Source organism: Zophobas morio, unplaced genomic scaffold (assembly GCF_036711695.1).
Source record: "Zophobas morio isolate AGI-343-1 ecotype UQ-CSIRO unplaced genomic scaffold, CSIRO_AGI_Zmor_V1 ptg000023l, whole genome shotgun sequence".
NCBI classification, from domain to species: domain Eukaryota; kingdom Metazoa; phylum Arthropoda; class Insecta; order Coleoptera; family Tenebrionidae; genus Zophobas; species Zophobas morio.
This window is the reverse complement of record NW_026972128.1, coordinates 4,466,237-4,482,430: the sequence shown is the minus strand read 5'-3', so window position 1 is coordinate 4,482,430 and position 16,194 is coordinate 4,466,237. Positions and strand designations below refer to the sequence as shown.

Sequence of the window (16,194 nt, the reverse complement as noted above, 5' to 3'; positions counted from 1 at the left end):
TCGGTTTTTTATTTAAATGCGGTTACGCCACTGCTCTTCGGGTGTTGTGTAAAAGAAGTAAACAATGACAGTGAGCCGACGGAAAATGTCATGGTTCTCGCGTCAGCGTAAATCATAAGCCGCAGGACAGACTGACGTTGTAATTTAGAATTTATGTTAAATTATTGTTGCATTGCGACACGTAGAATGGTTACGCTGAAAGCTGCGATTTGTATCTCGAGAGAAAATAACATCGTAGACGTGCATCGTGAAATTTGAGAAAAATGTAATAATAATAGTGATGCAAATACGGTAAGTATTTTAATTTTGCTGTACGAGGAGGAAAAGCCGCAGAGCACGAGTAGATGATGGGTAGGTTGCTGGAAAGTCCCAGCGGCGTCGCCAAAGGGACAATAAAAATTGTCGATCTAGTTAATAAGTAAAACAAAAATTTTGTTATTTTTACATTTAACCACCTTATAAAAACAAACTTATAAGAAAAGTAGACCCTTTGTAACAAATAATGACCATAAAAAACGAAAACTGAAAGTACTGTGTTAACTTAATCCTGCCAAAATGAGGCATGTGCACAAAATTATAAAACCCGCGAAAAACTTAAAATTTGGTCACCAAAAAATAGAACTGTACGTCGTGTTTTTTCAAATGCAAAGTGGTAAACCAAGGGTGGAAAAATGAACTTAGAACAAAATATGGAGAGCGAATCGTTTATTCCTCCGTCCTAGGGATGGAAAAGCTGTGAAATAAGTCTGAAAGGACAAACATTTGAATATAACAAATTTACCCACACAAAAAAAAATCTTAACTGGATGGTCCTACTCAAGTTATGACGATGATGTGCCACAAATTTAAACGACGGCAGTATATAAAAAAATACCACGCTAGGTGACCTAATTGTTGGCGGTCAAATCGGGTACTGCAAATAAACATTTATATGAACAATGACAATGGGAAGAAAAAACCCTCCGAGTGCCGCCTCGACACTCTGCTTTTGCCACGAGATTCCGTGCGTTTATCGAATCCTCACATCATATAAAACGAAGCACCTTTAAAATAAACACAGCAGGCATATATTAAATATGGTCAAAGTCAAAATAAGGTAGTCTCGGAAACGCTTCGCTTGGAAGCGGCTTAATTTGAGAATAAACGTTCAGATTCAAGCTGTACGAAAATAACCCATCCATGTGATACAAAATAAACAAACGATGATATTAGTTTAACTGATGATAATTTTCACAATAGATCAAGATTTAGTCGTTTAACTACCATAACTGAAATATTTTAAATCTCAAGAGAGGTGTTATGAAATGTAAATAATATAATAACTCAAGGAAAATCATGCAACTTTCGATGTCGGTATTAAAATAAGTTTAGCTGACATAATTGAATTTCCGCCACGTATATTACGTGAACATTTACACTGTTGATATAAAATTGCGTTAGGATCATGAACGGTTTAAAAACTGAACGTGAATCTTGAAGTTACAAACAGTGAAACTAAACTGACGAGTTGACACACGTGTCAATAGTTTTACAATGTTTCAGATTATAAAATGGTTACTAATTATATTCGTTGGAGGGACCGTGGTGTCAAATGCGATTTCATTTTGTTTCAAAAAACGCTCTTTGGTAAAATTACAAACTAAATGAATGACCTTCCAAAAATGCGTTGCCGTCCAACCTAAAGGTGGTAGTCCACAAAGTGCGTTAAATAGGTACTCTAAACATGTATGGTTTTATTTTTCAAATGCGGTTTCGCGGTGTTTGTTTTTTTTTCGGGGCGAAACTTAATTATTAAATCGGCATATTGCAGTAACTATAAAAAAAACTAATAAGATAAACTGAGTTGAAAAGATCGTTCATACTTTATAAACCTATTATGAGCCAAACCAAATGTTCATTGTCCAAATAATTCTTGATTTTCATTTTTATGATTGTCACTATGTTTGTATTGATGAGGCTGATACGTGTTTAAACTCCATATTAATTTTAATAATAATGAAAAAACTTTCAGAGTTTAAATAATATATTCGTAGTCACTGCTACACGTGATTCGGTACACAGTACCGTCTTCAGGCAGAAGAGAAACTGGGTTTTTACAGAGCTATTCCTGAATTTATACCTGATTTAACAATAGTGTTTACAAATTTATGTTAAGTAAGGGAGATTTGTTTATTTCGGTTTGGTCGTTCATTAGTGTATTTAATCTATTGTACCTATTTATTTCTTATCCAAGAACAGCATAATTTCAACGACGAATTCAAAATTTTACACATAGAAAATAAAGGCGCAAAATTAAACGCGTTAGAATGTCTGGAAATAAATAGGTACAATAGATTAAATGCACTAATGAACGACCAAACCGAAATAAACAAATCTCCCCTACTTAACATAAATTTGTAAACACTATTGTTAAATCAGGTATAAATTCAGGAATAGCTCTGTAAAAACCCAGTTTCTCTTCTGCCTGAAGACGGTACTGTGTACCGAAACACGTGTAGCAGTGACTACAAATATATTATTTAAACTCTGAAAGTTTTTTCATTATTATTAAAAAAAAATAATAAAAAAAAAGATTGTTACTATACTACTACATGATTATAAATGAAAAAACTCCATTTTTCCAACAACTCGGCTGCAAAATAGTGAAACCCTTTCCCTCTTGTGTCATTTTAGATTTTTTTCTTGCGATTCGTTGCACAGAAGACCCATTTTATACGTCCATGCTTCATTTGAGAGTATAAATGCATTTTAGTAACCGCCAGTCGTCAAGGTCTACGGCATTCCGGATTAAGTTGTTTTTTGGCAAATTCATGTAAGTTCTAAAAGACTGCCTTTTCATATCCTCTTCCCCTTACATTGTACCAAATGTCAGTTTTTACTAAATTAGCTTCCATCTGTATTTTTCATGTCCCATGGTTCGTTCTGTTTAAAAATTGAAGATAAAGGGTCGCCAACCTGTTCGATTATAGTGTGTTTTAGCTCATGAACGAAGTGAGCAATTCTGTTTCACGTTCCAGAATGTTATTTCCTCTATTCGAGACCAGTTTTTCCTTAAAAGATCTTGCACCAGCGTCAGACCATTCCTTTCTTTGTCTTTGAATTGCTTCAATGCTGTGTTGTTTTCTTTAGAAATGTACTCACCGCAATGGGAAATTGGTGACGTCATTTCAAGAATTGACTTAATAGACCTTGTTTCAAAAGTATGATCTTGATGAGCAACGTAGAAACGTTGACTAAAAATATGGTACTTTAGTAAAATACTGTAATTATTTTAAAAATGTGTAGTCAAAAACAGATAAATAGTTTTTCTCTTTTAATTGAATTTCTAAAAAGAAACATAAGTAGAAGTAGAAAATATTTAAATAAATTTCTCATGTGAACCCTCTACATGTAGGAACTTTTTTTACCTACACTGTAATTACATCATAAAAATTCCATGTAATTTCGTTGTAGATTTTTAACTTTTATTTCTACTTATTTCAATAAAATAAAACCACATCTCAGCTTCAAGAGATAGCGGGACCTGCAGACCAAAATAATCAATAAAGCCCATTTGTTTGTATCTCCACACAACGTAGTTACCACCATGTCCGCACACCACAAACCCGATTATTATGTACTGATGTGCAAGAAAACTCCGTACATCACCAATGGACAAACTAATACGGCCCGTTTTCACCCTCGAATTAAATTACAAACTCGTCCCTGGTCTCGTCACTATTGGAAAGTATGATGGAACCCACCCCTGTCTGACGGCCGCAACCACAGCCGACAAGGTACAAAAAGACCAAGCACTTCATTTATTTATTTGTGTTTGTATGATCACCTCTCTGTAATACTACATCATTAGTTTAACTAGACATATCCAACTTTAATAAAGATTACGAACAAAATGTCAAGAGTTATAACATAAACACTACAGTAGTTTCAAAATCAATAGTTTAGGTCATGAAGGAAGTTACTTCTGCGAATTATGATTTTTCTAAAAGTGTATAATTTTACCATTGACACTTCCTTTTTGTCTGAAGAGGGGTTTCCATTTTAGAAAAATTTTAGTGACGTCTTATAGCTGTGACGTCCGTCACTTTTAAAACTACTCTCCTTAATTCCGACCTTCATTGTAAGTTTCTATTAAAAATTAACCAAGAATGGGCAATCATACTTTAAATCTTTTATTAAAAAAATCGATCCCAGGTTGAGCCTCTCACACATATCGTTAATTTATCTATAGAAGTAGACCTATTTCTGACTAGGCTTAAAAAGGTAATTCCTCTAAGTAGGTACAAAAAATAAGGGTCTCTGGATAATATTGCCAATTACAGAGCCATCAAATTTTGCTCAAACTTATTGAAAATAATTGAGCTGATTGTCGGTGAACACCTAGTCAAATCGTACAATAAATAACTTATTATCTGAAAAAAAGTGTGGACACAGCTTTGCATGATTTTAAAGTTTGATAATATCAGATTATGAAAAAAGTTAAACAACTCCTGGTGTTTTTAAGCAAATTTCACCAAAAATTTTGATTATCTAAACCACAAAATGTAATGTGAAGGTTGTAGTACTAAACTTGTTCAATAGCTACTTAATGAATATACAACAACAAATTCAACTTCACATTATTATGTCATGAAAAAAATGTATCCGTCTGAGCGCTCCTCAAGGTTCAGTTTTAGGACCATCAGACAGTTTTGTTATTTCTTACGTGGATGACACGAACTTGTTAATTCGTTCTAACACTTAAACAGCTGAAAAATGTTTATGCTAAATTAATCACTTGGGTTGAGCATAACAAGCTAGTAGTCAATAACGAAAAAACAAAATGTGTGTTTTTAGAAATATAAACTCAGTTGCTCTTGAACCGATTCCATATTTTTAGAACATACGAGTATAAATCATCTATGTAATAGACTGGCAAAAACTTGTTATACATTGGAAATGCCAATAAGGAATTTATTTAGCTAGCGATTGTAAAACATTTATATCATGGACACTCTCATGGCATTATATCAAGAACATCATTATTAGAGTGGGGACATAATTCTAGTGCATATCAAAAAAAAAAGGATCAGTTTTTAAAGCTCTAAATATTCTAACTCTGCATGTCCCATATATTTATGATGGGGAATTAGTTCCTCAAAAGCATCAAACCCTTTTTCAGAAATTTTGCACTTCCGATATTACTATTTCTGTGTACTGCATTTTGTTTCATGTATAGTTTCAGATTTTTTCTTACGAATCATTGTATCTGTAAATTGTCCGTACATTATTTCTACTTTGTTTTCAGATCTTGATCCACAGTCCTCACCGCAAAAACCCTAACATAGTCGGACGAATCGTCTGGTCGGAATCCAATCGCGAAATCGCCACCCTCAACATCAACCAGTCAATCTCCGCTTTAGCAGCAGGAGTCCTACTCCCAGACGACGACAAAGACATCCTAATTATAGGCACAGAAACTCACATTCTAGCCTACCATGTCCATGACAACAAAGACGTCTTCTACACAGAGTGTCCAGACGGTGTAAAGGCCATTACCATGGGTACTTTCAAGGACTCCAAAAACCAGATTCTGATGGTTGGGGGGAATTCGTCGGTGCATGGGTATGACCATCAAGGGAACGAGATTTTCTGGACGGCTGTGGGGGATGTTGTGACGTCGCTTATCTTGATGGACTATAACAAGGATGGTTCGAATGAGGTAGGAGTTGAAGGGTTGTGGTCCGGTAATGTTTTCTTTGATTTTAGTTGATCGTGAGCTCGGAAGATTTCAATATTCGTGTTTTTAAAGGTGACCAGATTATAGCAGAGCATGTGGAAACGGAAGTGGTGACTGGTTTAGCAGTTTTGCCGGAAAATAGATTCGCGTATTCGGTTTCGAACGGAACGGTTGGGGTGTACGAACAGGATGTTCGTCTGTGGAGGGTCAAGGTACGATTTCTTTAGGTTTGGTTATCGTTTCTTGAGAATTTGAACTGACAAATATAGACATATAACATGAATCATGGTGGAATACGTGACAAGAATTTGTGTCTGTAAAATGTAATCTGCTACAATTTTATATTATAATCTTATAGGAAACGGATATACTTCATAAATAACAATTTTATTAGTCACAAATTTAGTTAGTAACCAAAATCTTGCTTATGAATTTATTTTTCTTATCTTAAGTAATATTTTCTAAGAGATGTTTTTAATATTCGGGGAGGGGGAGATGTAATTAAAGTGAGGTAAAATTTTCGATAAATTTTCAGGTTTTGGGGTTCTCTGGGTATGTTTACGTGATCTATATACAAATTATACCTCAAAAACTTTTTATGTCACTGTAATAACAAGAACACATAAAAATGTTTTCCAAGTTCTGATATGGATCTAAATAAATTTTGTAGCAAATTATTAAATGAAATTATAATATAAAAATTGGTCATATTCATTTATTAATTTTTTTGTAAAGATAAAAATTTTATGTTATACTACTCTATGAATTTCAGAGAAATTAGAAACGCTGTTTTTGAAATAAATAAAAAAAATTAACGGATTGTTTCTTAAAAATTTAAAAAGATGATTGGGTTTATATATTTAAATAACATAAAATTTCACTTCAAGACATATATAAAATTTTATATTTATTTAAAAATGTTTTGGAATGTCATCAGTTTCTTTACTAAAATAATGTCAATCTTTCATTATCCTTTATATTATTGTTTATATATATTTTTATTGTAACCCTTACACAATGAAACCAAAAGGGTTGAATTATTAAATGACAGGGTAAAAGAACATACGATCCTGTATATTTCAGGAGCATTTCTTAACAAACTTTATGATAAAGTCGTCAACTTTTGGCATTACTAGCAACAGCAAACATCAGTGCATCTCGAAACATAATTTTCAACAAAGATTTATACAATACATTTTCAAGATGATGTCATCAAGTTTCGAATGAGTTCGTTACATAGGTTCTGATACAGATCGTAGAATTTAATTTTGTACATTTTATTTCTGTTTACAATAACCTGTCTATATGAAGTTAAAAACCCAAAAAATGTATACGTATATACATGGTGTTTCAGTTAAAGTTGCGAGGCCTTATTATACAGGGTGATTTTTTTTAACCTGAAACTTTCAAATATCTTGAAAAATATGCATTCTACGTAAAATATTTAGAATCAAAATTTCATCATTCCATGGGGGAAATAAAATGGTGATAAAATTAGTTTTTCTGTCATACTCCTTGGATGTGGGGCGGGGGGATACTTTGAAATCTTAAATAGTAGCCCCTACTTTTTAGTACAGATTTGGATTCTACGACTATAAATAGTACGTACAATTAGTCTGAAACATTTTTTTCAATTCATGACAAATGGCGATTAAGTTGATAAAAAAATATTATAAACATAAAAAAATGAAATAAAGGATTACCACCATTTTACAACAGTTTGAATATTTTGCTGTTTTTTAGTCCAAGCACTTTTCCATATCCATGCAAAACTACGACCTGCTGGGCCAAGGTTCGACCCAACTAATCACCGGCTGGTCCAACGGCAAAATCGACTGTCGTTCCATCAAAACCGGAGAAGTCTTATTCAAAGACACTATGAGCACGGGAATTTCTGGAGTAGTAGAAGGTGACTACCGTTCGATTGGAAAAACTGACATCATTTGTGCCTCCTGTGAAGGAGAAGGTAAGTTTTACCTTGAAAGTATACAGCATACACACCAAATAAACAAACTTCCAAAGTCCGAGGGTACACTACGACAAAATCATTGTCAACACCTCCCGGATCTGGCCTAGAGCAAGAGACCGTCAGAGAATTGCTAGCGAGAAAACAAGCTCTACTTTTAGAACTGAAACACTACGACAATAACACGAAGTATAACGAGAACGCGATCAATCAGATGGAGAGTTACGAAAACAATGGGGTGATTCCTGCTAATACTAGGTTGCAGATTGGGATTGCGACGAGCGAAGAAGACTCAAAATCTGTAAGACAACGTACTCTATATAAATAAAAATACGTCTGAAACACTTTTTCAGAATCAAGTGGAGATTTACGTTTCGACTAACAACACTACCGTCATCAAAGCTGTTGTTATCTTTGCTGAAGGAATCTTCAAGGGGGAAACGCATGTTGTGCACCCCCCAAACTCGAAACTCAGTTCTGATTTGTTGATTCCATTGTCTATACCGAGGGATGCACCTGTTGACATTCACATCAAGGTAGTAATAAAGTTTCATATTAATCTTTTACTCAAAACGAAAGCTAACTTTGGCATTTAGGCTCTCGTGGGTTACACTAACAGCGTCCAGTTCCACGTTTTCGAAATCACAAGACAGCTCCCGCGCTTCTCTATGTATTCGCTTCTAAGAAAAACGACTTCAAAACAGTTAGATAGCTTTGTAGAGATCAAAATAAATGAGAGACTCCAGAGAATCTGTATGTGGATCAATCAGAATTTTCTTTTGGCAAATGATATCGAGGCCGAGAATGGACCTACGCTCAAAGTGCATTTAAAGTGTTTGAGAGATAAGTCTGAACTCACTATGTCGTTTGACGTTTCAGGAAAGACTGTTTTTTATACGGAGAAGATGTCCCTTGCGGCTGATTTGGTACAATCTGTGGCTACATTTTTGAAAATTGAGAATTTACAGGTGAGTTTTTTCACAAATATTTGCTTTATGGTGTTAAAAATTGAGTCCACAGTCAAAAGCGTCGTTTCCAAAAGAAGAAGAAAACTTGACGATTTGTATGGAGAAGTTGGGCGAAATTCAAGATGCTCGTCTGAGGTTAGGAACAGATGTGGCAGATCGTTTAGGGCAGATTCGAGCATATGTGATAAGAGCCGAAGATAGTCGACTGAACGACTTGTAGGTGTCTTCACTGTGCTACATTTACGTACTTTGATGTCTCAATGGTTTCAGACAAGAGATGCCAAAATACTACAACGAACTCAACAAACTCAATAAAGAACTAATCAGTAGCTACAACATCCGTCTACACAACTACAACGAAGGTTTAGAAACAATGAAGACCATCAACTCCATCATTCAAAAAGCGTCACGACTCAGAGTGGGACCAAACTCCGCTAATATGATAAACTACTGCAGACAAGCTATCAAAAACAACAACATCGAAGGTCTTTTAAAAATCATCCGAACCGGAGAAATGTAACAACAGTAATAAAATTTATTAAAAAAAATCTACTCAAAGTCTGATCTTTCCACTCATAATGTCATCGTATTTTTCATTACTTAGTTGTACGTATGTTACGTTTTTAGCATCATATAGGAACAATTTATCTTTGATTTTTTGTATGTTGAAACCATCTTGTTGAAGATCGGTTTTCTTCAACTTGAAAGTACCAGTCAAAGGCACCGCAGTCATCACCCTTACAAACAATGGGATGGCGTACGAAGGTAGATTCTCTTTCAAACCTTTACAAAGTTTCGCCATGTCTAAACTATCCGTGGTGTCGACAATAGCTGCCATACCAGCACGACCTTCGGTACCGGGTATCTGGAAGAAGAAATCAGAACAGATGGTATAACAACGGCACTCTTACCTCAACACCATACACCACAGCATCACTCAAGTTAACCACGTTACTAATAACAGCCTCAATTTCAGAAGTGGCGACGTTTTCGCCCTTCCACCTAAAAATTTCTGATTAGAAATCTTGCATTTTTTCACAAGTACCAACCTAAAAGTATCCCCAGTTCTATCCTTGAAGTAAAAGTACCCCAGCTCGTCTTGTACCAAAACATCGCCTGAGTTAAAGTAGAGATCCCCTTTTTTGAACACGTTCTCGATTAGTTTCTTTTGGGTGGCTTTCTTGTCAGCGTATCCGGTGAATTCATTGATGGCTTTCTTCGCGTTGACGTTGCCCAGCAAAATTCCGACTTCGCCAGGTTTGCAGCTCATGCAAAAGCCATCGCTTCCTCGGATTGGATCTCCTGTGGCTTCGTTGCACTTGATAAGGGTTACGGGGTACAGAAAGGTGGCGTATCTTGGAATGAAACCTACGGCACCGACTTTGCTGTCGATGTTGACTAAAAGATGAAGGTTGTTAAGCGTCTAAGTGGTTCTAAAGTACTTACTTAAGTTAGAGTTGCCTTCGGTTGCACCGTAGAATTCGTATACTTGTTTAACATTGAATTTGTTGATGAATTGTTTCCAAATTTGGGGTCTTAGACCATTTCCTATAATTTTTTTGACGGAGTGAGATATGACTTCTTTGTCTTTGGTGTGGGCTAACAGGATGTAGCGACATATTTCGCCGATGTATTGAGCTACCTAAAAGTAGAAAGAATTAACAAGAATTATTTTAAAGATTTAAAAAAATTAAACGTGATTACAAATGCATGTTTTTATTTATCTGTTAGAGAGAATTCATCAATCGCGATATTGTTTTAGATTATGATAAACTGTTATTAAGGCTTATAATGTTGCCAGATTGATCCCACGTTGCTAATTAATTTTGTAAACGATAGGAGATTAACAAGAAACTGTTTATTGGATGTTTTGTTAATTTAAAACGCTACTACTTAAAACGAACCGATTGTCATTAGCGTTTATTTACAAAATTCAAGTTTTATATTTTACTTGGACGTGTATGTTCGCTAGTTCTTAGAGCTATAAATTAATTTAAGATTTCATGTTCAGAAATTACCCTTTGGGGAAGATTAAAATTAAAAGTCGTTTGCTTTGACCGTATCATCTAGAAACATTCTTTGGTTCAACAAAACCCTTCCTACCTTAACGTATGAGAGATGATGATGTCTTCACTCTGCTTTTAACTCAGATTTTATTTAAGTGTTAAATACGATTTTGCATTAAAAATTAACATTTATAAAGAGGTTTCTCTGTTTCCGTGTTTTGTTTGTTCTTATTTATGCTCTTTCTTAGCTGTTTTATCACAAATATCTGAAAATACTGCCAGTTGTTTTTTTACACAACGTAGGTCTCCATTTTGATAGTTGTGATTGATAATAACGTCAAACAAAAATAAACCTAAGTAATGTTGAGAAAAAAACAGACCTAAACCTACGATAATATACATATAACGATCAAGTAACGAAGAATAATAGCAGTACTTAATTAAGATAATCGTTGCAATGAGACACATGGAAAAATAATAAACACTAGCATTTTAAAATTTTTATAGAAAAACGAAGTGAACAACCAAGACACAGCAACACGACAAGATCAACTGATTTCAAAAATATAAGCCAGAAAATCGAAAACTGCATTATTTATTATAACTTTAATTGCTAACTTCCTTAATTTTAATTAAAACACAGCACAGTCTAGTATTTTTTGTAACATAACCATAAATTAGTTTCCAATATTCTGCATACACTTTTTGTTTTCATGGTGTAATTACTTACACGGTAAACATTAAACTAACTGGTAAATTAACTTTTGAAGTCTGTCCTAGTAACACAAACGCAGAATTTTCTACTTAGTTGTATGTTTGATTTTATTGTTGTTCTGTTCACATATTTATTATAAGTACTTAATAAAAAATTAATGTGTGAAATATTTAAAGGGATAAATTAAAAAGAAACTGGTTTATCGAGAACACAAAGAATCGTTAGAACTAATTTAGAACGTAGGCTACAAAGCTATCAAAACGAAATACAGGAATAATGAAGTTAATTGTTGTAATTTATGTTCAAAAATGTGGCATGCATTAATTTATAATTCTATTTCGCAGAAAAAATATTTAATAGGTAAATTTTATATTAGCTACATTTTTTGTATACAAAAGTTCAATTTAAATTTCATGTTTTTCCTGTTGTGTGTAGAACGAAAAAGTAGGATGTTCTCCTTGATTAGAATTTAGAACTAAGGTAAAACGACAATTTGTATTTTTGCATTATGTAACAATAAATATAAAAGCCAAAACAAAGACAGCATTTTACACGAAAAATTCACGTGTGAAACAATAATGTGAAATAAAAACTTCAAACAATAGAAAAATACAAGCTAATAATAGAAGAATAAATATGCTAAACTTGAATACGCAGTTGCAAAAAAAAAAAAAAATGCAAAACTGCTTTATTACACGCGAAAACAAAAAAAAAAGTGTCTTGAAAATAAAATAAAAAACTAGTCGAAGGATAATTTCGACAACTTCGCTTGCCCCTGAAGCCCTGAAATATACTACAATAAATCCAGATTTTTCTAAAAATTGCAGTATTTGATTTTTTTATAATAATAAGTTAAAATAAAGAGACGTATGTAATATTAAAGTAAATGTAAAGAAGCGTGTTACGCGTTTGTTTCAAGTAAATTTTTCCACTTAAAATTTTGTGACGACGTCGTCAACATTTTTGCAATTTCGATAGCTATAGGATATCAATTTATAGATGCAGTGTAATATTAACAATAACAGTATTCCCCAATTCATTTAATTAATAAAATAAATTGCTTCATTCATTAATTTTTTGAGTTATCTGTATAAGTAATTCTAAAAATTATGAGTGCAGTGATCAACCACAAGTATAGAATACTGTACATATTTCAGAAAAGATTTATTCGGCAAAATTTTCAGATGACGTCATAAAACGGGATAAATCAATAAATTTTGATTAACGATTTACCTTGATTTCGATAACCTATGTTGTTATACAATTTTGATTTTTTTTTAAATCTGGATGTATAGGGTGAAAATTCAACACGGATTCAAACACACAAGTGCAGAAGTATCTTATTTAATAAAATTAAAACAAATTTATTGCTTTAAATTTTAGAGATGACGTCATCCCATTGGTGATGGGGATGATGAGCCAAATTTTGGTTAGCGTTTTAGCATGTACATGATAGTCCTAATATATATGCACAATTTGACAACAGTCGGTCGAGTAGTTTCGGAGATTATCTGTCTAAGAAAAATCGACACAGACAGACGGAAACGGGAGACCAGTTTTTTGTACCTTTGTGGTCATGAAACGTCAAGAAGTGGCAAGTTGCCCGATGGACTCGATTATGCTCAGATAAAAATGGAAATAAATAGTGTTAATCCTTGACACGAAATTAACTATATTCACAATAGAAGAATAATGACAGATAGTTCAACATTGAATACGTCAAAGAAATAAAAAAAACTCACCGTGCACTTATACTTGGCACAATCGTTCCAGAAGTTAGAAGCAGAAAACTTCCTCCTAATGACCACCGAAATTCCTCTAACAACAGACTGTCCGATCCCTACTATCCCACCAGCACTATGATAGAGTGGTAAAGGGTCGTAGACAATATCATCCTCTTCGAGTGCCGTCATGTAATGAAGACCCAACGCCATAAACAAATATCTCATATTTGTGATAACAGCTGCTTTCGGAAGTCCTGTAGTACCCGATGTATAAATAAACACTAGCCTATCTTGAGGCACTCCTTTCTCTAAATCTTTAACAGGGGAGGCATCCGACTGCTTCTCCAACTGTCTACTAAGATCCACAGAACCATCCAACACTTCAGTACGATCTTTTTGCTCACCCAATTCGTACAACTTTGTATTTGTTATCCTGCTACAAATATCTTTGATTCCTACAACACTACACTAGTACAATTAACTGCCAAAAATGTTGTCGTGGTACCTTTCTTTAACGAAGCTCCATAAATCACAGCCTTGGCAGACGACACATTTATCGAATGTACTAACGGATCGGCAACAAGGTTGTGGTTGATCAGGGCTGTAACGACCCCAATTTTGCCTAAACCGAGCCATATGCATACGTATTCAGGTCTGTTTTCGAGCAAAAGGGCCACAGTGTCTCCTCTTTGGAAGCCCTCCTTCTTAAAGTAGTGCGCTACTTTGTTACTGTATTTTTCTACCTGGAAGTTGGGTTTAAGGGCAATTTTGTCACAAGAATTTTTCTTACGTCTTGGAATGTCCACACTTCGTCTTCGAAGTAGAAAGCTGCTTTGTTTGGATGTTTCGAGACGAGTTTTGTGAAGAGTTTGGGTACGGTTTGCCTAGTTTGTTGGTACCGCCATAGGTAGAAATTAACGAAAGTAAATCTTATTCCTGCTCTGAAATTCAGAACAATTTTATGTCATAACAAATAAGTACATGTAATAAAAATAAAAATAATGGGTTGACACAGTTTAAAAAAGATTTACTTAGAAAGCTCTTGAGGAGATGCCATCAAAATTTGGGTGAGGATGAAGAAGAAAACTGAATTAACAATTTACTTGCTAGCCTTAAAGTATACTCAAAATTTAACAAAATCGCTAACAGACAAAGGGAAGAAAGACTCGCAAAAGATAGACGGAATCGGTAGTAAAAAACAAGAAATTGAATGCATGGGAGAAGTTCCTAGGCCGAGTAATCCAATATTTCTTTCCCCGATAAACATTATTAATCAGAATACGTCTCACAAGTGGTACAAATATAAAACCCGTGTTTTGTATACAGCCAATGAATAATCGAGCAGTCACTTTTGAATCATATGATAAAATAATATCTCAATTAAGTTTTTTTCCAGCCGTAACGTTCTTCCGTTTATACAAGCATTTTAATAAATTGTCATTGTGTTTACTTCCATTATCTCGGTCGTTATTTGTCAGGCAACTGATTTTTTTCTAAATTGACGCAAATTATTACCATTCATTATTCAGATATCGACCAAATTAAGGAATTAACGAAATGTTTTTATGCACATTCATTGTTACAATTGTGTTTTGGACTTTGTTACATTCTTCCACAATAGTTACATTATCACAGAGGTCAAAGAATAGATATAATGAAAACAGATAAGGACGGATATAGTACACAATAGATTAAAAAAATGTTGGTTTTTGATGAGTGTGTTTCGATTTTAATAGAAATATGCAGACAAGCGTCTCTCGTAATTTAAACCTTGAATAAAAACATGAAGATAAGTTCCAATTTAAAATTGCCAGTGCGTTAGCCGAAACCTAACAATTAAGTAATAAATGTTAAGAAACTTCAGAGACGTAATAGCGCAACGTGACACTCTTACCCGTATGTTATAAATAAACTAGTTAAAAAAAGTACTCACCGTATATCACGTCCTAAAGTCTTGTACAGAATATAAAGCCATCTGTACCGTTTATTCGTGAGCAGAAAAACTGTCGATAAAATTAGCGGCAAAATCGTAAAGATCTGAAAACAAGGCAAGTTTTTATGTTGTTTGATGATTTCTTTATGCATAGGTTACCATTTTCAAGGTTTGTTGTATAAATACCTATTTAGTACCGCTGATACACTCATCACACTATTACTTAACAACCTATGAACTGTTAAAGATTCAATAAACTAATAAGAGTGTGTTCGCAAGTTCGCATGGTACATAGAGCGTGATGTAATGAAGTCGGTCACCGTCGACTCGTTCCGAACAAGTTGGGTATTGTGGATGATTGATCAAGCCGATATTATCACGAGTGCAAATATTTCAATGTATGTAGTATATAAGAGTAAACTGTTTGTGATTGATTCACTAATTTCAAGCGAGAAATGAGCTATTCGAAAATACGAGATCTGACTGAATTCTCAAAAAATCACATACTAGTTTACTGCAATTTTATTCGTAACAATGGAAAATGAACCAATCGTGCATTTTAACAGTGTTTATAACAGTAAAATTTTATTAGACTGGAAATCACTTAGCCTCGGTTTTTTCAGACAGACGTTGACTCGATTTAAAATGCAAAGCGACAAAATACTTAAGTATACACAAAAAACAATACGTCGAAAAAATATGTAAATCAAAGGATTTGTGTTTTTTAATCGTCTACATTTGTCTATGCATTCTGTAAAAACACTTGTACATTATACAACCGTACATAAAATTGTTATCATTCTACTTATTTTTCACTCCAACGCAAAAACTGGGGTCTTATAAATTTGATCACTGTGTGTTTGTCTATGGTACCGTAGCTCTCAAATGGATGAACCGATTTCACCGCGTTTTTTTTTTGTTTTATTTGAAAACTGATGTAACTTGGTCCTCATGGTCTTGGACCGTAAAAAAAAAATAACTGCATATGTACAGGCTGTTCAAAAGGGTGCACTAACTGTTTAGTACGTTAATCAGTATCTAAAAACCAACAACTGACACAGGACTTTCGAGGTCATTATGGTTCCACTGCAAAGATACAGCCCCTTAAAAGAATACATACATAACATACCGTTGGTTTCCGGTGTGTATTGGAAAGTAAAAAC

General features: G+C 34.0%; 2 protein-coding genes and 1 long non-coding RNA gene across 3 annotated transcripts in view; 2 read left to right on the top strand and 1 right to left on the bottom strand.

The window, feature by feature from the left end:
- Positions 1–1,940: 1,940 nt before the first annotated feature.
- LOC135134526 (uncharacterized) overlaps positions 1,941–16,194 on the top strand; it is a 246,507-nt gene continuing 232,253 nt past the window's right edge. Inside the window, exon 1 of the long non-coding RNA XR_010281334.1 lies at positions 1,941–2,012. This is a non-coding gene — a long non-coding RNA (uncharacterized LOC135134526). The remainder of the gene's footprint in view (positions 2,013–16,194) is intronic.
- On the top strand, positions 3,456–9,173 carry LOC135134521 (Bardet-Biedl syndrome 2 protein homolog). The gene is made up of 9 exons (XM_064063224.1): positions 3,456–3,776; positions 5,288–5,701; positions 5,749–5,931; positions 7,463–7,685; positions 7,742–7,986; positions 8,039–8,221; positions 8,282–8,653; positions 8,706–8,869; positions 8,924–9,173. The coding sequence occupies exons 1-9, from the start codon at positions 3,651–3,653 to the stop codon at positions 9,171–9,173; spliced, it is 2,160 nt and encodes a 719-aa protein (XP_063919294.1). The 5' UTR covers positions 3,456–3,650.
- On the bottom strand, positions 9,165–15,526 carry LOC135134522 (long-chain fatty acid transport protein 4-like). The gene is made up of 9 exons (XM_064063225.1): positions 15,191–15,526; positions 15,032–15,135; positions 13,889–14,039; positions 13,604–13,841; positions 13,117–13,553; positions 10,100–10,295; positions 9,703–10,051; positions 9,565–9,655; positions 9,165–9,518 (listed from the first exon to the last, which is right to left on the bottom strand). Exons 1-9 carry the CDS (start codon positions 15,191–15,193, stop codon positions 9,207–9,209), a joined length of 1,881 nt encoding a protein of 626 aa, XP_063919295.1. The 5' UTR covers positions 15,194–15,526; the 3' UTR covers positions 9,165–9,206.